The sequence below is a fragment of the Mirounga leonina genome, unplaced genomic scaffold, assembly GCF_011800145.1.
Source record: "Mirounga leonina isolate KUSES-001 unplaced genomic scaffold, KU_Mleo_1.0 Mir_127, whole genome shotgun sequence".
Lineage (NCBI taxonomy): Eukaryota > Metazoa > Chordata > Mammalia > Carnivora > Phocidae > Mirounga > Mirounga leonina.
This window is the reverse complement of record NW_023270316.1, coordinates 74,725,932-74,748,689: the sequence shown is the minus strand read 5'-3', so window position 1 is coordinate 74,748,689 and position 22,758 is coordinate 74,725,932. Positions and strand designations below refer to the sequence as shown.

Here is a 22,758-nt window from a genome sequence, read left to right as displayed (position 1 = left end):
TTTCCAGCAATTGTTGAAAAGGCCAGCCATTGCTGTAACTGGGACTACAGATGAGGTCTGGACTTTATATTTTCCGAAAGAGGACAAAATAAAATCCCTTCACCCATGAAGGCTAGAAGCACCAAACTCACACAGTGCAGCTCACAAACATTGTTTTCATTTACGTTGAAATAGGCCATACACATAAGTAAAATGACTTACGTTTCCTGAGGGTGGGTCCCAAAGCTCCACCTTCAGCGATTTGCCGCTTCTGGCAACTGCACTCTCCTTGACTTTAGACTGCAGAGCGATGGAAGTTTCGAGAAAGCTGCACAGGGGCCCTGAGAGCCACAGCCTTGGCCCGAGCCGTGAATTGGCAGGGTCTGTCCCAGCAGTTGCTATTAGAGTTGTTGACATTGAACGCTACCTTCACATTGTGAAGAAGAGAAGTCACTGAATCGCATGAGTTCCTGATACTTCTCAATAAAGGACTCCTGAATGAATATTGATCCTTAGCTATTCAACAAAGGAGTCTTTCTGTTCCAAGACACCTTTCATTAGATATAAAGTTTCTTAAAATTAAAACTAATACAGAAATACTGGACTGGTTAAAAAAGGGAGAAAATGAAAACTTCATAAGAGTGATCACTTCAGATCGCTCTTAGTCTTCCAGTTAGTTATCAGGAGAAATTGTTTTAAGATGCTCTAGTGATTTCAGACTTTTGCCATCCTCACATAGTTCTGTTGGGCCAAATATTTGGAGTCAACCTGTAACAAAAATCTAGACAGAAGCAGCAAATGTCATTCTTACAGAGATCACCAGGAGAAGGGTCCAAGAACAAAGCAAACAGGATCAAAGTTCTGTTCTGTCTCGGGCATCGTTAACTGAATGGCTATTTGAAAATTTTTGTAAGCGAAGAAAAATCTGTGTGCTAGTCCACATAATGTAAAGTTTATTGGATGCCACTTTTCAGGAAATGTGGCATTGCCTTGGCCTAAGGACGTCTCTTATTAAATTCCTTTTGAAATACTTAAAATCTTTCTGTCCAAATACATTTTCTACCTCCGCAAAGGTCAACCACACACACATGCGCACTGTACGCAAGCATTGTGCTAGGTGCCGAGGCGTCATTTAGAGCTGAAGTCTTGGATTCCATCCTTGAGAAACTCGGCGTCTAAGGGGACATGTACACGATTCAACATGGCACCAAGCAGCACACCAAGGGTGCCAGCGAGTGCTGTGGAGAACAAAGAGGTATCACACCCAGTGTGTGTGAAAGGAGCAGAGAGCAGCACTGCCCCCTTCCCCGGTCTCTACCGCTCTTGGTTCCCTTAGGCCAATCTCAGGATTATTGGATAACATGAAAACAGAGGAACAACAAAGGATCAACAAAGAGTGTGGCTAGGTGAGGTTTTAAAGATAGTTTGCCATTTAGCCAAAAAACGCTCACTTCCCTAAAACCAGAGCCACTGGAAAGCAGTGCCATGTTGGGAGAAAGCTGAGGTAGCCATCACTGCCATAGTATGTCACTTAAGCCGCACAACTGCCCCGGGAGCGGAAGTGATGGTGAATCCCATTTTGACCAATCGAAGCTCCGAGAGGTGTCTTGACTTGTCACACACTTGTTAGGGCTGGAAGAGGACCTCAAATCCAACTCCTCCCACCTCCTCCCAAGGCCATGCTTTATTTACCTCAAAGCCTGTGCTAAAGTGGGTCTCCAAAAGACGCCTGCAAAGGCCTCACCAATGCAGCTGCCCAGGGAATGCTCTTAAACCCAACTCTGATGGAACATTTAGTTTTTATTTTTGCCTTGAAATGAGACATACGAAATACTCCAAGTTCAGTCACCGACTTGATACGCGGCTATCCTAAGTAGATCAATACGTTTGCAAGATACACGTCAGAAAGATGAGGAAAATCCTAAGAGCCATTCGGGTCACAAATCACAGTGTCGGCTTGAAAGATGCCAGTTATTGACTTCCAACCCCACCCTTCCAACCCTGCACTCTGATGCTGTGGTTGGGCAGCCAAGCCCCTTACCCTTTGCCTGCTGGTTCTGCCAACAGGGGGCGCTAGAGGGAGCCTGAGAGGCTGAGGGAGTAGAAGGGCAAGGTCCTGTCTGGCTATCCCCCTGACCTGTGTCCACAGACACAGCCTTCACCCTGGTGACAGTTGGCACCAGTTTCCAGCTTTGAAAAAAAATTGGCATTCCCAGAACCAACCACATTGTGTCCCCCTGGGGTCCCGGCCAGCAGGTGCCTCCTCTCTGAGCAGGACAGGGCCTTTCCTTCAAGCATCTGGATTCTAACACCCACCTTTGTTCCTTTGGCCCTAGGGGTAGTAACTGCCTCAGGTAATCACTAGCTCTGCATTGCCTGTTTCCCCTTTTGCTGTTTCAGTTCCCTAACACCCGTCCAACCAATTCTTTTCACAAATTCTCTGTTACAATGGCCATAATCTACTAAGGCAAACATCCATATATCCTCGGATACGACAGTTCCTCTCCTGGAATTCCACCCAAGAGAGTGAGTGCCTGTGTTCACCAAAACACATGTTTAGAATCGTTCTAACAGCCCCAACCTGAGAGTAACCCAAATGTCTGTCAACAGTAGAGTGGATAAATACGGTATATTTATGGTACTTTTCTATGATGGAATACTACACAGTGGTGAAAAGGGCCTGCAGCTCCCTTCAATAGCAGTCACAACACGGAGTGAGAGAAGCCGGACACAAAAGAGTCCATGTTGTGTAATCCCATTTGTGTGAAGTTCAAAACCAGGCAAAGCTAATCTATGGTGAGAGAGATCAGCAGAGCCCCTCTCTTTGAAGGGAACTATCAACAGGATTGTTTCTGTCTCTTGACCTTGATGATGGTTTATTGAGCTGTACATTTAATATTTGTGTGCTTTCCTGTGTGTGTAAGATGATTCAGTGTGTGTTCCTGACTGAAGCCCACTTGGTTCAGAGAGATGCCAACTGGCAGACTAGAAAGGCTCGGTAGGGATAGCCAAACCTAGTGGCAACAGAGGGAGGAGAGAAATCCTGTGACTTTTCAAAGTAACAGCACAGAGAAATCAGGCCACTTAGGGCATCACCAAGAGTGGTATCGATTTGAGGGTCAGAGAAAGCCAATTCTGTGTAAGTCTCTTAGGCAACCTAAAAACACTAGAAATGTAGACTAAGCCCAGGTAAAACTGGTTATTGAAACAATAAAGAGAACCTCCTAATGTAGTTCTAAGGGTCTATCTATCTATATTTGACATATTTTATCAATATAAATTATGTATTTCTTTGTATCGGGCAGGTTAAAAATATCTGAAAAGAAATGAAATTATATGTGTATTATAAAAACCTATCAGATGCCACTAGCACTGTGGTAGGTTTTTTATCTCCACACCAACCGGAGGAGGTAGGTGTAAACGATGTCCTTTCCCAGAGGGCACACTGAGGTTCAGACATGAAAGTTCACATTGAAGGCCACACCATCAGTGGTAGAGATGGTTTCTCACTTGGGCCCATCCAACTCCAGAGGAAGTTCGCTAGAACCAGTTACAGCTGAGACGAGGAGAGCTGAGGGCTGCAAACCAGCTCCAGTTTTAAAAAATCAGCCAAGAATTGAGAACAGAGTCTTGGATGAGATAGCCTCATGTAATAAGTTATTTCTGTTTCAAATTTTCCTGTGATCATTCGGCACACGTATGTATACACACGTGGTAATTTTATATACATGTTAAGATGGCAATCAGTCTTCTACAGCTATTATGTCTACTGAGTAAATAATGCCTTGTGTAACCTATGATTTTTCTAAATGAAAAGACCTGCACCTCAAGATGGTTGAAACTGAGATGCAAGTTTTCTGTTTAAAATCCATCTTAAGGGGGCGCCTGGGTGGCTCAGTCGTTAAGCGTCTGCCTTCGGCTCAGGTCGTGGTCCCAGGGTCCTGGGATTGAGCCCCACATTGGGCTCTCTGCTCGGCGGGAGGCCTGCTTCTCTCTCTCCCACTCCCCCTGCTTGTGTTCCCTCTCTCGTTGTGTATCTTTCTGTCAAATAAATAAATAAAATCTTTAAAAAATAAAATAAAATCCATCTTAAGGCTGCCACCATACACTTTTTACCCCTTTTATCATCCCTCATTTAAAAGCTTTTTTTTTAAAGCATTAATTTTAAATTTCTTATTCTTGATTTGAGTCTAGTTCCTTCAATTTGGGGCATAAATGTTGAAGGCATTCTGAAGATGTAACTGTGAAAAGCACAACGATGCTCACCGCCAACTCCCTCCGTAAAACTGTCATGTTATCTCAAAGTCACGCTGTCATGGTGCTGTGGCGTCATAGTTAGTCAAAAATACTGAACTTCTTGGACAGGAGTCACTGTTTCTCTAGGAGTTTATCCTCCCATTTCTCACTGATAAAGGATTCTATCCGGAAGAACAGAGGGCAAGGAAAAGCAAATGCAAATCGTGCGCTAAACAATGTTTACCTAACGTTATCTTTCATTTTCAGGGCAAGAGTTAACAATTTCTAGCTCTTTGTCATCTCTCTCCACTCAACCCTTTAGGCACTTGAAGCCCAGTAACATTCATGTTTTCAATTAAGAGAAAAATTTCAGAAGGCAAAGAAATTTCCTATATAAGTATTTTGGAATGAATAGGCTGAATGCAAATAGCTGATCTCCGGCTCTTAAAAAAACAGAGAGAAAGGGCGAGGGGTAACAGGGTGGAAATGTCCTCAAGGCTCTAGCATCTAAGAAGGAAAAGAAAAGGAGGATTAAGGTTGAGTGATGAGGAATGGTGTTCTCATTTGTATGCATGATTTATTCTTCCTTGCAATATTTAGGCTGCTCTTTTTAAAAATGAAAGGGGCTCTGAAAGTTGAACACAAAGGGTGTGCCTTCCCCAGTGGCCAGGTCCAGACTCACTGCCGGGCTCCCGGGCCCTTCCTGGGCAGGCCCCGGGGAGCCCGCACACCAGGGTTGTTAAAGCCACTGTCCTCCTCCCTGCCTTGAGCTTTCGCCATTCAAGATCGAACAGCCTGCTTGGATGCTTTGATTTGTCTCCTGCTCAAGAAGCAAGGGAAAGAAGCGGGAAGGGGAAGGGATCACAGGTTTTAAAATCCTAGAAAGTTCCCTTAGCCCTTACCGCTGATCCATTATTTACTTAGCAGGAAATCAGCAGGTCAAGGAGGGCGGGCAGTTTCCTGGGCCACTCCTTGTCCATCCTAATGACTGACAGGGTTAGTCAGATTTCTCTGTCTGCTCATCATAATAACCCTTCTCCCCAAATTCCGCCAAGCTCCTCCAAGCACATAGGTCTGCAGTGGACAGTGTAGGAAAATACACATTACACATTTTAATGGGGCAGTTCTGACTGAGGGAGCCCAGGCTAAGTTAGTGAGAAGTCTGCCGAAATCCCTTAAACAGAAACAAACATATTCCTTTTAGGCATTTGAAAAGCTGAAGCAATGGAAAGCCAGCATGCAGCTCATTCATTTAAATGGCTTTTAAATGAGTCACTGAGGGTTTGCGTGGTAGTGAGACAGAATGTGAATTTGCAGGAAACAGAGCTTCTGATGCAGACAGGGAGTAGTGTGAGTGCTGTTACCAGACAGGAGCCAAACCTTTCCCTGTCCCAACTGTGAGCACCACTGAAACTTTTCTCCTCTGTGTCCAGTCCATTTGCGGACATCTGCCCTAACTTTCCTCGCCAACTTAGTTCTGATGGTCATGGTTTCTTCAGAAAATACTTCTGAAGGCAACTGAAATCCGAATATGTATCCAAACAAGGAGAAAAGATCAGCCATAAAATTCATGAAATAAAACTGTGCGGTCTTGAGAAAAACGAGCTCGAGGTAAATTTAATATAGGAAATATTAGTCAAGCATCTAGGAACATAATCAGAAGTGGAATGCTAGCCTGAAACCGGGAGTATTGCAGAGTAAATAGGCCAGACCCACGTGCGTTTGTCTTAATGGTCTTCTTGCCACTTTGGATGTTGGTATTATTGTGTAATTGTAACTTTTTCAGCCACAGCAGAAATGAAAGATGCTTTGTTTCCCCGGGGCACTTAAATGGACAGAAAGAGCTGGTTAATTTCTTCTTCCTTACAATCAGAGGGTCTTTCTGTCCCACACAGAGGGATACAGAAATCCCCAGAACCATGATGAACCAAAGGTTTAGATACAGAAGAAAATGTACAGCAGCAAACTATTTTCCTATCTGTAACTGCTTTTTTTTTTTTTTTCCTAGCAGACTTTAAAATATTCCTACTGGGTGCAAACTACACCTTACAGATTCTGATTTCGTGATAGTAAGGAAGGTATCCTTAAACCAGCTGTCTGACCTTTTACTTTGACAGCTCAACTTCTCGAGTTTTTACCAAAACTGAAAAGGTCTGAGGGTACTTCCAGTCATGTTATATATACTTTTGGAAAGACCAGGTAGCACTAAGTGAAGAACTCATTTATTAAAGTGCACTTTTGCTTTAATCGTGCTATTTAATACCACATGGAAAAGAAGGAAAAGTTAGTCGTAGAGAAGCAAGCACTCCCCATCCCTCCATGTTTAAGAAAAGGCTGTGAAAAATGTCACACAGGGACGCCTGCATCAGGTAAGGATGGACTAGATTAGGGATGGGTGAGCTAAGACCAATGGGCAAATCTGGCCCACTGCCTGGTTTTTATGGCCCAAGAGTTCAGAATAGTTTTTACATTTTGAAATTGAGAAAAAAAAATCAAGTACTTTGTGACATGTGAAAATCGTGTGAAATTCAAGCATCAGTGTCCACCAGTAAGGTGTTATTGGAACATGGCTGTACTCATTTGTTACCTGGGCCCCCCTGGCGGCTTGTGTGTGACAAGGGCAGGGTTGCATAGCTGGTGGAGACCATCTGGCCTGCAAGACCTTATTAACTCTCTGGCTCCTTCCCAGGGGGAAAAAAAACAAAAAAAAGTTTGCCAATCTCTAGGCTGAGTGATCTCTGAGGTCCTTTTCACCTCCACATTTCTAGGAATTTTACTTCTTTAGATAACCCAGGATCCTCCCTCAAAGAGACGGCATGGAACATGCATTAGCCACATAATACAATAATCCCAAAAGACTGTCTCTTTCGTGTTGTCAACACTTCCCATGGAATATGTAAAATAATACGCACTCCTAGAATATACATATAAGCTTCCCAGGTATTGATTACTTTTAAAGGTAGGCTTTTGGTTCTAGAAAGCAATATTTATCATTTTTCGCAATTTTATGACACTAACAGGCTTAATAGACCATCTGCAAAGTTATCAAGTAAAACAAAAATGAAAAAGATGCAACTCCCTTGGAATTCATACCATAAAATATTTATTAATAAGTAAAATTTCCCCTGCCTTTGCTATTTAAAAATTTGATTGAGCATCTTCGTTGATATCACTTGCCAACAACGCTTTTACATCATTCAGTCATGAGAGAGAGGGAGATGACAGGTAGATGTAGAGAGAGGCGAGGACACTAGGGTAGATAGATGATGAATGGATGGATGAATAAATAAACTATAGATATAAACGTGTGAAAGACTGCACCTTACAATGTTTAATTGCAAACCTCGGTGTTGTCAGCAGTTGCAAATTTGCTTGCACATACTTAGGCTTACTTCTTTTAAGTAAACAATACAGGCTCACTTGCATTTCATAATTCAGAACATTAGTAATGAATACAGTGCTTGTTGAGGACTAAAAGAGGAAAACAAAAACTAACTTTGTGGGGGAAGAAAGGCAATATCTCTTTGAAAAGCTTTTCTCTTGACTCAACAGTCCCCACTGCCTGAAAAATAAGCCATTTTGATAACAGGAGTATAAAAAGCCTTATGATTTGCGAAGTAAACTCTATTTGTGGTTTAAATTTCATCCCAAGTCTCAGATTATGGCTGAGAAGCTAGATGAAGTATCTTTGTAAAGCATTTTTTGAATTTTTATAGGAAAACAAGAAAATGTTTTATCAGATCTAGGTAGAAATGCTGATCTTCATTTATAACAGTAATTACCTGCACACGGTACTACATAGACATGGGGATCCGAAAGCCGAACAGAACGAATGCCAAGCCACACCACACGGTAAAATTCAAAGTAACCTGGAGAAGTAGCAGGTGACAGTTTATGATTTCAATATAAAAACATTCTAATTGCTTCTTCTCAGATGTCACTGTAAAGTCAGCAAATTAGATGATATGATCGAGAATGAGATGAATGGTTGTATTACTACACCACCTGCTACTTCCAAGCTTAAAATAATCCCAGAGTTCTGAAATACCATTAGTTAAGTAACTATACAATTTCTTTCAGTCTCTTTTTAATGTAGAAAATCACTTTGTAATAAGATCTCTACACAAGGTAAAAAAGCACGAAATAGACCAAAAAAACACAAAAATAGACAAAATATATATACTTTTTTACAATGAAATTAAGATGTGCCTGGGAAACAATGAGATCAAGGACTAATCTCAGGGAGTTCCAACTGGATTTCCTTTCATCATAGTTCTGTTTCTTTACGTCTTCCCCTGAACCTTGGATGCTTATAAAAATCTTCCAGGTCCAAGGGAGGGAATAGGTATTCTGATCTTGCACAGTAACAAACAAAAAAGAAACACTTTAATAAGGATATAATAAAAACCTTTAGTCTACCCGGTTACAAAATTCCCCCTGACAGCCATACCTCAAGAGCACTTAAGGCCTCAAGCATTTGTCACACAACCAGGGGCAACAAGACAGTCATCTCCAGATGATGCTTTCCTCCCCATCATAAATCAATCATGCACTGGGATGAAACGTACCCAGAAAGGCTAATTCGGGAAGAAACGTTTTCATATACTTGGGGGCCAAAGGAAGCCATCCAAAACAACGGGGCTGTCTGCACCAGCAAGGCGGGCAGACTTTCTCTTAGAGAATCCTTTCCAAGTCCAGAGCTTCCCTGGGCTCCTGGGTTTCGTAAAGGGACCCGGACAGCGCCCCAAGTTACACAGTCACAGCTGGGTACATCTTCTGCTCGCTGTTAGTGTGAGGGAAGGGGGCCTGGATCTGCCGGTAGCCCGTCTGCAGGCTGTCCAGGAAAGGGGGCACGGGAGTCATAGGCACGGAGTCGTGCTGCACCGTGTACCCCACATATGGGGGGTGCAGGTACTGTCCCTGATGGGGCACAATCTGGGTGGCCTGCTGGCAGTTCAGCACGGAGAAATTTGTGGGCATGTTGACATACACGTTGTTCATGGTCCCCTCGGGCAAGCAACAGTTGGTCTGGGACCTTGTGGGGGGCGCCCGGGCCCCTGAGTTGGCGCTGGAGCTGGAGCTGGCCGCTGTGCTGGACTGGCGGGAGGATGACCCTCGCGACGTGCTGGCACTGGGGATCATGGGGATGGTCTCCATCAAGCGGTTCCCTCCCGGGGCGCGGCTCTGCTGGGGCTCCTGCTTGGGCCGGAGACATCTGCAGCAACAAGCGGCCACGAGCGACCCCAAAATGATGAAGGCAACAAAGACGGACCCAACGATGAGGAATGGCACGTAGATGGGGACTAAAGGATGAAAACACATCATTAGGATTTACTCTCAGAATGCAGTGAAAAATCGGTGCTTGGCAGTGGAGATCCATAAATGAGCACTGCCCACGGCCAGACTGAAGGACCAATTTCGGGCCTCCCATTGCTGGACAGGTTTGTGCGCTTATTAGCAGCCCACAGCATGCACTGTCTTTTATCAGGCACTTAGGAAGGGTGCTCGGGCCCTATAGGCAGGGCAGATCAGCACCCCCAAAGCAAAACGGTTAACATTCACAGCTAGGCTTGCCAACTGCAATGCTGGCTGGGACAAATGTCCAATTTAGCAAAAATATGAATTTAATGTTTTGAGACTTCTAAGATTCCTATAATAACTCAACTGCCTGAACTTAAGACTGCCCTAATGGATAGTTGCAGGATCTGCATAGAAGTGAATTACATGATTTAAGAGTCTTTTTTTCCCCAAAAAATGATATTCTCTGCAACCTCTTTTGCCACTTTTGAACTGTTCTTTTTTCCACAGGCAAAGAAATCAAAAATTGAGGGGCACCTGGGTGGCTCAGTTGGTTAAGCGTCTGCCTTCGGCTCAGGTAATGATCTCAGGGTCCTGGGACTGAGCCCCGCATCGGGCTCTCTGCTCAGTTGGGAGTCTGCTTCTCCCTCTCCCTCTGCCCCTCCCGCCCCTGGCGTGTGCTCTCTCTCTCGCTCTTAAATAGATAAAATCTTTGAGAAAAAAAAAATTTAGATCTAGCCATGACCATTTTCAAATCTGTAATAGAAGACACAAAGGTCAAAAAAGGGTGAAAAAAAAATTAAAAAAACACCTCTACACTCACTTGCCTAGCTGAGGGCTGGACCTCGGGCCCACCCCACACACTGGATGGTGGAAAGGTGAAGTGACTTATGAAGAGGGAAGCTATTCCAGGCCACAGGTCAGCATGAAGCAAGGTACCAAGAAGAACAAATGTTGGGAGCAACCAGACATTTGCGCCAGAAGAAGAGCAGCCTCCAGTGTTCAAGAAGGCGCCCAGGTGGGCCCAGGGTGGCTGGGGTGTGGCAGTTGCACCTGGACTTAACAACACTGGGTTCTGTGTGCAGAACTACAGGGAAAGCCTGCAGACCATAAAGCAGTGGGCATCATCTTCAACAAGTGAGGTGTATTCTGAAAAATAACGTGAAAGATGAAAAGAACGACTTTCCTCTAGCTGGTAGTGAGTTCCATTTTTACATGATGTTACTTAAGCTTCTGGAAGCCATGGGGCTGGCACTCTAGGGCTTTCAGAAGCTAGACACACTGGCTGATGGGGGCAAAGAATGGGGAGAGAGGAGGCTGCAGAATGCCTCAGAGCCACTTCTGGGGACTTCCACCCCATGTTACCAAGAACCGGTTCTTTTATGTGCTCCTGCCTGTTGCCCTGACTATCTGATTGGAAAATACATAAGGACAGGAACTAGGGCTCCTCAGTCCTGGCCAAGCCCAGGGCCAACGCAGTGGCACAGGGCAGCACTTGGGGGAAAAGCCCAGTTCTCCCGCACCTCTGAGGTCAAATTTGTGAAAAACCCTTGGACTATCTGCTAGAGCAGTGGCCTTTCTAATTATGCTCCTGTCCATGGCTCTGATATTCCTGATGGCAGGGGTGTTAGACTACAGTGCCACGTGGAGACCTGGAAGAATCAGGCCTTGTGAAGTAAAACATACTTTATAGGCATTTCACCAAAGGCTGACATTTGAAGATTTCCTAAAGCTTCACTGCTGAAGAATAAATACTATATTTACATGGTGCCTGTTAGCGGGTAGGAACACTTGTTCCAGAGCCTGCAGTGAGCGCAGCGGGTCTTCAGATGATGGGACTGTTCTAATAATGGGGGAGCAATAACGTACTGGAACAGTGGATGCAGGTGATAAATACTTCATTCTCTAAATTAAGATACAAGCCCTAAATATGTTATTAGGATGTAAACAAGTGTAAAAAAAAAAAAAAAAAGAATACTCCAAGCATTATAGCAGAAACTAGCTGAAAGCAATGTAAGTCCACAGAAGGAGTTTTTGGGAGAAAGAACTGTTCTCCTTCCAGGATTTTTAATTGGGAAGGTAAATAACCATACAGAAGTAAAGAATGTTGTGCTCCCGTAAACTCTCCGCACTGCCTGATTAGGCACGTGGTCCTTCTTGACTGCAGAAGAGAAGTGAGAGGGAACAGAATTTTTAGGAAAAAAGATTTAAAGGTAGAGTGAAGAAGGCCCCCACGTACATCACACGGCCTCATGAGGAGTCGGCGGCCTGCTGATTTGTCCAAAGTCAACCCAACTTTTTAGAGATCACTAATGAGCCCAACTTAGCAGATACATCAAGGAAGCAGTTCCATCTTTGGCTCATTTCTCAAGGCTTTAGTCCACCACCACACACCCCTGCAGCCACGAGCTCGAGCTTTAAGATGGCACCTCTTCTGGAATTATTACCCTCACTTGTCCATTCTTCAAGATTCCAGGCAGCGAAACAACAGGAGTAGCTTACTCATAAAATGCCTGCCGGCACAGGGAACAGCACTGAAGAGAGCTGCCTCTTACCAGGCCCGGGAGACAGTTCTGTAAACACTCAGTACCAAAGCTCAGGTAGCTTAAGCCCTGGCTCAGGGTGCTGGTAAACAGCCCTCTCCTTAACACAACCAGCTGCAGAAGGAGGAGACATCCATTCTGTGACATGTTTGCCATTTGACCTCTACTCCTAGCCGGTTTATACATCCTCCCTCCCATACACACATTGGTGCAGACCCTCAAGGGAGGCGGTCTGTGAGGTTTCTGAAGAATGGAGGAAGTGGAACCTATCAAATTCGTTCCTGGATTTGGTTATGTTCCCAGCTCTGGCTTTGGCAACTTGGAAAAAAAAAAAAAAAAAAAGCCACAAAGAGCAAGCTTGGCATCGCTAATGTCACACCTCCTAACTCTGACGTGGTCAGGAGAACTGTCCAGAAACCAGAGAGGCCGTGCAGCCAAATGTTGCAGACGATGAGAATGCCCCGGGGTCTGGAAGAGTGCATCACCCACCGGAAGGCCCCGAGGAGCTGCCCGCCTTCTGCGGAGCCTTTATGGACCGAAGCGCCCCCCGCCAACCCTCTTGCTGGGGTCGCGCCTCATGGCTTCCTGGGGTACCATCAAGACACTCACCCTTACTAGAAGTTAGACCCGCGGAGACAGGAGGTATGGGAGGGGAAACGGAGGTTCCCTGGCCAGGAGGAATGCTGTGCTGTCTGCACCCCACACTGCCTTACGTATGTGGTTTTCTTCGGAAAATCCAAATCCACCCACGCTTTAGGTGACAGATGGGGGAACTGAGGCTCGGGGCAGTGAAGTGGCGCTCCACTTAGCACAAGTTAACAGCTGGGCCAGGATGCAGACACCACCTCCTGGCCCAAGCCCTTTTCTGAAATTCCAGTGCCCCTGATTCCTCTCCCGTCTCCAGGCTCCCCGGCAAAGCTAACCCTCCTGCCCCGTCGCGCCCGGACCCGCCTGCCCTACCTGCCGAGCCGTCGGGGCCGTCTTTGTCCGCCCGGCCAGGCTCGCCGGCGCCCTGCTGGCGGTCGTTGTCGCAGCCGCCCTGGTCCAGGCGCGCCTCGGCGCTGGAGCAGCAGTAGCGCAGCGCGCAGCTGCCGCAGCAGATGGTGGCGTCGCCGCCGTCGAAGCGCTCGGGGCACTGGAAGCCGATGCGCCAGACGCCCTGCGCGTCCAGCCAGCCGTGGCAGTACTCGCCGCTGGCCCGCGCCCCCGCCGCCAGCAGCGCGGCCAGCAGCAGCTGCAGGAGCGAAGCGGCGTTCCGAGGGGAGGCGGCGGGCGAGCGGCGTCCGCCCCACATGGCACCACCCTGGGCGCGGGCGGCGCGGCTCCAGGGGGCGCAGAACGGTCTCCGGGAAGCCGGGGTCCCGGCGACCCGGCTCCCGGTGGTGCGGGGGCCGGAACTCGGACGCCCGAGTGTCCCTTCCGCGGCGCTCTCCGAGCCGGCCTCTGCCCTGTGCCGCGACGTCCAGGAGCTGACGACGCCGGGCTGCCGGGGCAGGGGTCCTAAGCCATCCCTCCCTCGGCCGGGCGGCCCGGTCCCTGGTGGGGCTGCCTGGAGAGCGGGCACTCGCTGATGGAACTCTCGGGGCGCAGTCAGAGGGGCGCCGGAGCTGCCGGCCCGCAGCCCCTGGAGGCTTCACCCGCGACAGGAGCCTCCCCGCGCATCCCCGAGGGGACGCTCACTCCCGCTGCCGACCTGAAGCCAGGTCGCTGCCGCGGAGTCCCGCGCACGAGTCGGGGGGGGTCTCCCCTCCTTTATTCCCCTCTCGGGCGGCGAGAAGGGGCCACGAAGGCGGGCAGCGCGCGCAGGGCTCCGGGCAGCAAGGGCAGCGGCCGGCTGTGCTCAGCCTCCCCAGCTCCGAACTCGGTCCGCATGGCTCCGGCCGCGCCGCCCGGGCAGCGCTGCGCTCCGCGGGGCTCACAGCCAATCCTCCCAGCGCACGCCGGCGTCCGGGACGCGAGCGACGGTCCGGCGCGCCCCCGCCGCAGCTCCGGGAGCCTGCCTGGCTGGCGGCGGCCGCGGCTGCTGCTGGGCGCGGGTCCAGGCGGGCTGCTCGCCCCGGGCTCCCCTGCTCCGCCTCTCCGGCTGCAGCTCGCTCCCACGGGCGCCGGGCAGCCTCCGTCCGGCTCTCCCTCTCGCCTTGGCCGCCCTTTCCCCCGGGAGGGGCGCACCGGTGGGAGCCTCCCACGTAAGTTTCAGTCCTCGGGGCTGCGGAAGAAGCCGAGCGCGGCAGCCGCCCGCACACTCACGGTGCCCGGCACCAAGCCAGCTCCGACTGGGCTGGCCCGGGCGCTGCGCGGCGCTCTTATTAGGGGCCGGCGGCTCCTAGAATGCGCATGCGCGCTGCGCGGGCTTTCCCTCCTCCCCGGGACGCCCGGGGACGCCCGGAGACGCCCGGAGCCCTTCACTTTCCGACGCCCGTGGGGCAGCGAGCTGCCGGCCGGAATAGGCGCGGGAGAAAACAGAACTCAAACGATCTGGGCCTTGCTAACACAAGAACGGCGGTAATGGTAATAAAAGCAAACTGAGCTGGCTTATGGAAGATCCTCGGCCTTCGATGTGATTCTCAAAACTTCCCCAAGGAAGGATTGTAATTACTTCCCATTTTCCAGACAGTGAAATTGCCACTCAGATTAACTGCCTTTTTCAGCTTCCACCAGCTCGTGCCCTGGCCACGGCTGGTCACAGACCACAAATGAGGATGTTTGTGGAAGGGTTCGCGCGCCCGGGGCTGCGTCTGGTGGGCTCCGGGCTTCTGCCAGGTGGAATGAATGGAGAGACTTCAGGAAAAACCTTATAAATTTGGCCACTGTCTAAATGATCTGTGTCGAATTTTTTCTTTCCATATTTGGCCGTGGCGATTTACTGGGTTTAAGCAGAAAGGTGCCTCCGTTCAACATTTGGCCTTACGGGTGCAGACAGCTGCAGTGAGGAAGAAAACAAGGTTCAGACAGACCCGAAATGCGGCTTTGATGAAGGAGAAATTAATAGCTTCTCCCTTGCGGAAGCTAAAACAACAGGTGCTGATGCTATTAAAGCATCGGTGATTATTTTTAAAAGAACTAGTGACCCTTCCGACACGGTCTGGAAGTCAGCGGACCCGATACCTCGGCCCAGCCCTACCAGGAAAGAAGTACTGCATTTTGTTGGCCTCAGTTTCTTCTTCCTCTTTAAAGTGGAGTCTGGGATGTGGTGACCACTAAGGTCCCTTCCAAGTCCTTGACTGTAGAACTGTAGAACACAAGGCAGTTGCGTTCCCAGCAAAGACACTGCTGTTCAAACAACCACTGGGCACTTGTGTATGCCTGTTAAATGCATAGACTCAGACGTGGTTGATAGTCTTCTGCTCAGCCCAACAAAATCAAATCAAAAGAAAAAATCTATCTTCTTCTCCACCCCCAATGAACACCTCATTCTTCAGTAAGCCTCTCTCCAAGGATTGCACTTAATTTCATTGCTTTTGGAGGGTTATTTTCAGCTTTGTAAAATTATGTATTTTAAATGCACCAGCCACCAACTTTTCTTAACCCAATATGTTAACAAAATTTCAATGTCAAATTATTCATTCAACAAACACATGTTGAAGTCTTACAGTAAGTATACTGTACTCTGTGTTGGGTACTGGGGATTCATCGAGAATCCAAACATCATGGACATTCCCTTCAAACAGAGCTCAAGGTCTCTGGGGTAAAACAAATTGGACAGAGAGACAAAGAGCTGAATAAACAAAGATGATCTAAGTCTGATAAAAGCTGTGACTGGTGGTGTACTGGGTCAATTTAAGGACATAACCTGGGGGTGAGGAGGGTGGGGAGGTCAGAAATATCATCAGAGGAATGGCATCAAATTAGACCAGAAGAAAGTGAGGGAAGACCCATTTATTTCAGGTTGGGTCATTTTCTTTTTTTTTTTTAAGATTTTATTTAAGACAGAGAGAGACACAGCAAGAGAGGGAACACAAGCAGGGGGAGTGGGAGAGGGAGAGGGAGAAGCAGGCTTCCCGCAGAGCTGGGAGCCCGATGTGGGGCTCGATCCCAGGATCCTGGGACCATGACCTGAGCCCAAGGCAGATGCTTAACGACTGAGCCACCCAGGTGTCCCTCAGGTTGAGTCATTTTCTTCAAAAATCCTATTAGCTAAGTTTACTGAGGGCTTATTCTGTATCATGCCCTGTGCTGAGGTTTACATGCACAGCCTCATGGAATCCTCTCAACAATCCTATGAAAAAGACATAGTCACTATTCCATTTTACTAGTGAGGATAACTTGCCCAATTCATGTAGATAGAAATTGTCAGTTTGCCTGGACTGCACCAAGTTCTGGCCCACTCCAGCACACTGCCAGTCCCCACAATCTCCACTGCAGAAGCCCAGGATTAACTGTGAACTCTATGCCAATCACCAGATGCTTAGGTATCATTATTTTTCTATGGCACCATAAATTGATTAGGGTGGTGTCTAGAGGGCTAATACAAAAGGGAAAAAAACGAATGCAAAACAATTGTACATTCCTCCAAACAGTACCTGTACCATACTCTTCTTCCATCATCCATTTATCCTCTTCTCCAAAACACCGGCAATTTGCCAGCGTTTCTTTAAGAGAAAGCACAGCTGAGCGTTTTCACATTAGAATTGACTGGGTGGACCCAGTAGTGCCACAGTTTAAACACGATCCGTTCTTCCCAAACAGTTCACAATTTAGTCACTGTTAGTAAACTTAGAAGTGTAGAGTTCATCACAAATTCATTGTTTTTTTTATTGCTGTGTTCCTTTATTCCTTGAAAATTAAGGAGAGGCCTGGGGCACCTGAGTGGCTCAGTCGGTTGAGCTTCTGACTCCTGGTTTCGGCTCAGGTCCTGACTTCTGGGTCCTGATCTCCTTGTCATGAGATCGAGCCCCGTGTTGGGCTCTGCGCTCAGCCAGGAGTCTGCTTGAGATTCTTTCTCCCCTTCCCTCTCCCTTCCACCTTGCTCCTCCCCGTCCCCATTCGTGCTCTCTCGTGTTCTCTCTCTAATAAATAAATAAGTGAAATCTTTTTAAAAAATTTAAGGAAGTTTCATAGTTACTTTATGTGGTGGTTGATTGTCATCAAGGTTCAGATCCTTTAAATCACTCTGTTCTTCTCTGGCTTGTTTTTACTTTTAACTTGTGTCTCTAGTATGTTGTATTAAATTTTATAAAGTAAGTTGCCAAATACTTATTGAGCTTCTCTATGGGAGGTGCTACTGAGAGAGATTAAGTTGGTCTTGTTCCTCCCATAAGAAATAAAAAGAAATTCCCTCACTCTCTTTAACAGACAGCCTAAACTAATTTTACTAGTCTCTTCTGAGAAACTGTAACTAGAAATCATAACATATAGGTAGTAGTAATAATAATTTATTATAATCAAAACTAAATGTCAGGCAGTCTGCCAAAACATATTTAAACACATATGAAAGAATGCCCTCTTCCCTTTCAAAAATCTTAATTCTATATACATTCACCACAGAAGTACACTTCAGGTAATTTTGTCTTTCAGTCTGTGCCTGTGTGTATGAATAAAATGCAATTGATTTAAATGCAAATTGCTGACATATCTTCAAAAGTACAAGTAGAAAGTCCTATAACTAAAGAAACGATTACTTATACCTTTGCTAACTGGAGTTGACACAAATCATATGGAGGTAATCATATTTCATTTGGCTGGCAGTTCTAAACGATGCAAGATCTACAGTGTTGTTCTGCAAGCTTCAGCAAGAGCAGAAGGTTCTTACCATCTGTACACCAGTCAGCAGTCTGTTTAGGAAGAATGGCTTTCTCTGGGTTCATTCATTTTTTTCCTTCCTCTTTTATAAATAAGAGTAGTACTGAAAATTCACATTTGGTTTACCAGAAGTTCTTTTAAGTTAAAGTGTTTGTGTTAACAAATGAGACCTCAAACCCAAACAAAGATGCTAATTTACATTTCTTTTAATTTTGCCTCGTGGTTACCTAACCTCATCTGAAAATAAAAATGGTCATAAAATTTTGAAAAAAAAATCTTTCTTGTTGCTTTTAAATTTCTCATCTTTCATCCTCCTGGTTTTCTTCCTTGTAACTAATATACTGACTTTCAGCCAAGTAATTTCCGTATTTTAAATTCTTTTTTTCTCGGGGCACCTGGGTGGCTCAGTCGGTTAAGTGACAGACTCTTGATTTTGGCTCAGGTCATGATCTCAAGGTTGTGAGATTGAGACTTGCCGCCAGCCCTGCATCGTATGGGGCTCTACACTCAGCAGGGAGTCTGCTTCTCTCCTTCTCCTTCTCTCTCTGCCCGCCCCACCCGGGCTCATGCTCTCCCTCTCTCTCACATAAATAAATAAATCTTTTAAAAATATTTTTTTTCTCATCTACCATTGAGTTTAAACATTTGACATACTTCTCTCCCTCCCCCATCCTCACCCCTCATTTCAGAGTTTTAGTGAACCATTTTTTATGTTGATTTTGATGTTTACTATTGTTATATTTTCTTTTTGAAAATATAGAGTTACAAGCCAGCCAGGACTTCTTCCAGTAAGTCTGGAATATCTAAAAGGGTGGCATAAACAAAATCAACTGGGCACCAAAATCCTACAGCAAATATCTGCAAATCACATAACTGATAAGAGTTTAGTATCCAGAGTATATATACAAATCAACAACAAAAAGACAAACCCCCCAATTAAAAAACAGGCAAAGGGCTTGAATAAATATTTCTCCAACAACCAACAAACACATGAAGAGATACTCAACATGAGTTACCATGTCACACCTGCTAGGATGGCAATAGTAAAAATAATAATAATCAGAAAATAAGGATTGGAGAGGATATGGAGATATGGGAGCCCTTGCACATTGCTAGTGGGAATATAAAATGGTGCAACCACTGTACAAAACAGCTTGACAGTTTCTCAAAATAATATACCCAGAAGAATTGAAAACATATGTCCCTGGGGGCGCCTGATTTCAGCTCAGGTCATGATCTCAGAGTCGTGGGATAGAGCCCCATGTTGGCCTCTGCACTCAGCAGGGAGTTGGCTTGAGATTCTCCCTCTCCCTCTCCTTCTTCCCTTACCGCCACTAGCATGCTCTCTCTTTCTCTCAGATAAATACAGAAAATCTTTAAAAAGAAAAAGAAAAAGAAAACCTATGTCCCTGTATATATCTGTACACAAATGCTCATGTCAGCACTACTCATAATAGCCAAAAAGTGGAAACAATCCAATGTCCATCAACTGATGAACAGATAAACATGTGGTGTATCCATGCAATTGGAATGTTATTCAGCCACAAAAAGGAATGAAAAACTGATACTTGCTACAACCTGAATGAATCTTGAAAGTATTATGCTAAGTCAAAGAAGCCAAACACAAAAGGCACATATTGTATGATTGCATATCTAGGAAATGTCCAGAATACGGAAATCCATAGAGACGGAAAGTAGATTCGTGGTTGCCGGGGCTGGGTGGGGCCGGGGAAGGAAGAGAGTGACTGCTTAATGGGTACGAGTTCTCCTCCAGGGTTGAAGACGTTCTGGAACTCGATGTTAGTGATAGTTGCACAACACTGTGTATGCCCCAAATGTCACTAGTGGTAAAATTTATGTTATGTGTATTTTACCACAGTAAGAAAGAATCTAGAACTAAAAGAAAAAGCCTCCATCTGTGAAACTAGTCATCTGCCCGTGATGTCACATGAAGATCCTGAAGCAGGTACATCAGTGTCAAGTCTCTATTCTCTTAGAAATGAACAGTACCAAAAGATTATCAGTTAAGAAGTCCTGTGACACGGCCAGGTACTTCTGACTATAATTCCAAGCCCTTAAATTAATGTTGCAAATCCTCTGTTACTGACTGAACGCATCCTCGCTCCTTCAAGTTCATAGGCTGAAGCCCTAATCCCAATGTGACTGTAGTTAGAGATAGGGCTTTTAGGGAGATAATTAAGTTCACAAGAGGGGGGCCCTAATCCAATAGGACTGGTGTCCTTGTAAAAAGAGGAAGGGACAGGTGTGCACAGAGGCATGACCATGTGAAGACACAGCAAGAAGGCGGCTATCTGCAAGCCAGGGAGAGAGGCTTCAATCCAGCCGCACTTGACCTCAAGCCTCCAGCCGCCAGAACTGTGAGAAATACACTCCTGTTGTTTAAGCCTCCCAGTCTGTGGTATGTTGTTGTGGTAGCCGGAGCATACTAATATACCCTGCTCCCCCCACCTCCCCCCAACTGACTAACATCAGGAATGCCCTAAGACAACTGTGAGGTCTTCCTTAAAATGCGAGGCAGCTTGGGTGAGAGCTCTATCTCTGGACCAGAGAGGGATGGCTCGAGGTGACAGGGATATGTGCTAAAAACAGTTTGAGAAAATTGCATGTCCATCTAGAATAAGATATGGTAAATGTGTGCTGATTCAAAATGATTGGAAGGTGGAGTACTAGCTAACTGATTGCTGAGAGTGGCCTATCCCACAGATCCATGTTCAATTTACCCCCCAAATATTTTATTCATTCTCTATGGATCTAACTGGAATTATGATTCCTTCCATCTTCTTTTCTAGAAATAAATCCTTAAGGGCAGAAATCAAATCTTACTCATCTTTGAGTCCCCACAGTGTGGGACGTAGAGTGGGCTCAGGCTACCCAGTCAATAAACATTTATTGAGCATGTGTATGTGCCAGGCACAAAAATACTCAGTATTGAATTGAAGTGTTAATTGTAAGGAGTTTAAAACCAATAAAACTTGGGGCACCTGGGTGCCTCAGTTGATGAAGCATCTGCCTTCGGCTCAGGTCATGATCCCAGGGTCCTGGGATCAAGCCCCGCATCAGGCTCCCTGCTCAGCTTCTCCCTCTGCTTCTCTCCTTGCTTGTGCTCTCTCAGTCGCTCTCTCTCTCAAATAAATAAAATCTTTAAAAATAAAATAAAACCTATAAAACTTACCTAAATATTAAAGCCATTCTGAGTATCAAAGCCTGGATATAAAATATCTGGTAAGATTAAGCTAAAAAACAAAACAAAACAAAACAAAACAAAACGTGGTGCTTAGGAAGAAATCCTTGGACAGTGAGTGAGTTCAGAGGGAGGGAATTCCTAGTCAGAGCCTCCCCCGGCCCCACCTGCACAGACCTTCATTTGAGACTTAAGGTGAGAGATGTTTTGCAATGAGAGAAGATGCAAGAAAGGAACAGGGTGTTTCTGGATGTCACCATGTGAAAATCAACACGTAAGCCATGCACAGAATTGTGGCGGCAGCTTTGGTCCGTGAGTGGCAGGAGAAGCTCCATTGTGCCTCCATCGGTGGTCTTGACTTTGCCTCAGTGCCTGGTTTGGTCGGGACAATGTCATTGCCAGCACCTTCTGCAGGCACTGAGGGTATCAATTCTGTCCCCAGCATATGAGGCAGCACGGCTGAGAGCTAGAGGAGCCGCAAGTCAATTGCACCAGCCTCGTGGGCACCAGAAGAATGAGGCTGAGAAGAGGACACTCTGGGGGGATTCTCACAACTATGAGGAATTTCTGGGTGGAGTGGGGCTCCTCCCCGCAGAGCAAGAGAGGGTGGAGAGATGTCTAATCTTGTTACGTAGTGAGGAATTATATTGTTTCACATCCAGGCTAAGAAACTAGATTCCTTGAATCTAGTTTCATATTATTTATGAAAATAATTCAGAAGACACTTTAGATCACAGGTTCTTTGGGATTTCATATTATTTAAGATCATCGTTTTTATGACCCGGTCATGGGGGGGGAAGCTCATTTATCCTGGGTGTTTAGATTTGAGGTAAATAGGAATTTCCTTCATCAAAGCTGCCTCACCAGTGTCCTGGTAAAAACATAAAAAGATAAAAGGACCATTGTGCTGCTTATTTTAGCAGAAGTGGAATGATGGAATTCACAGCGCAGCCTCCCGGTAATTATCCCCGTCCAAAACCTTTAACTTTTCTAAACCAAGCCCTCCCCCGTTTTTATGGTTTCAACCTTCTTTTTGTACCTTTTGGATTAGTAAGAGATTTTCTTTGGCTTTTGCGAGAAGTCAATCTCTCAGGAAACAATTGAATTAAACTTAATATTTGTTTTAAAGTCCTTGGGTAGTGCTTCACATCTGCATTTCCTCAAGACGTCTCCACTGAAAGAAGAAAGAACGTTCTGCATTGTGTAGTATTCAAATGAGCAGAAAAATGTGTCATGAGTTCCATCTCCTAGAAATGTTAGCGTCCTGATAACACCTTAAGACTTGTTTAAGTATTTAAGGCCACTTCAGAGCTTTACGACATTCAGATACTTCTTGCTTAAAATTATAAGTTCTTATACAATGTAACAGTTTTCCGGAGGGTCTCCAGTTTACTAGTCTTCATTACTTAATTAAAAGGAAAGGTTTTTGTTTTTTGTTTTTTTCAAATGTTTTCATGTTAGGAAATATGCTTGAATAGCTCTAAGACTGAAGCCCAATCAGTTAATAACTACTGTTTATTGAGTGTCTGATATGTTCCACAGGTATTGTGCTGAATTCTTTGATACCATTATAGTGTCTCTTCTAATGAATATGTTATTAATAAGCTAAAAAGGTTTAAATTCATCCACTTTTCTAAATTTCCTAATGAGTTAAAAAAAGAAAGCCTATGCAGAATGTCATCCAATTAATTTTAATACAAGCACTGTTAGTATTCCTTTCCCAGCTTTTATTTTTAATGAACCCGCTTCTAATGTTACACA

The 22,758-nt window shown here is 45.8% G+C and overlaps 1 protein-coding gene across 1 annotated transcript; it reads right to left on the bottom strand.

Annotated features, from left to right (window-relative positions):
• Window positions 1-7,928: 7,928 nt before the first annotated feature.
• On the bottom strand, window positions 7,929-15,290 carry SHISA2 (shisa family member 2). Its single transcript, XM_035003668.1, has 2 exons — window positions 13,017-15,290; window positions 7,929-9,518 (listed from the first exon to the last, which is right to left on the bottom strand). Exons 1-2 carry the CDS (start codon window positions 13,348-13,350, stop codon window positions 8,965-8,967), a joined length of 888 nt encoding a protein of 295 aa, XP_034859559.1. The 5' UTR covers window positions 13,351-15,290; the 3' UTR covers window positions 7,929-8,964.
• Window positions 15,291-22,758: the final 7,468 nt, after the last annotated feature.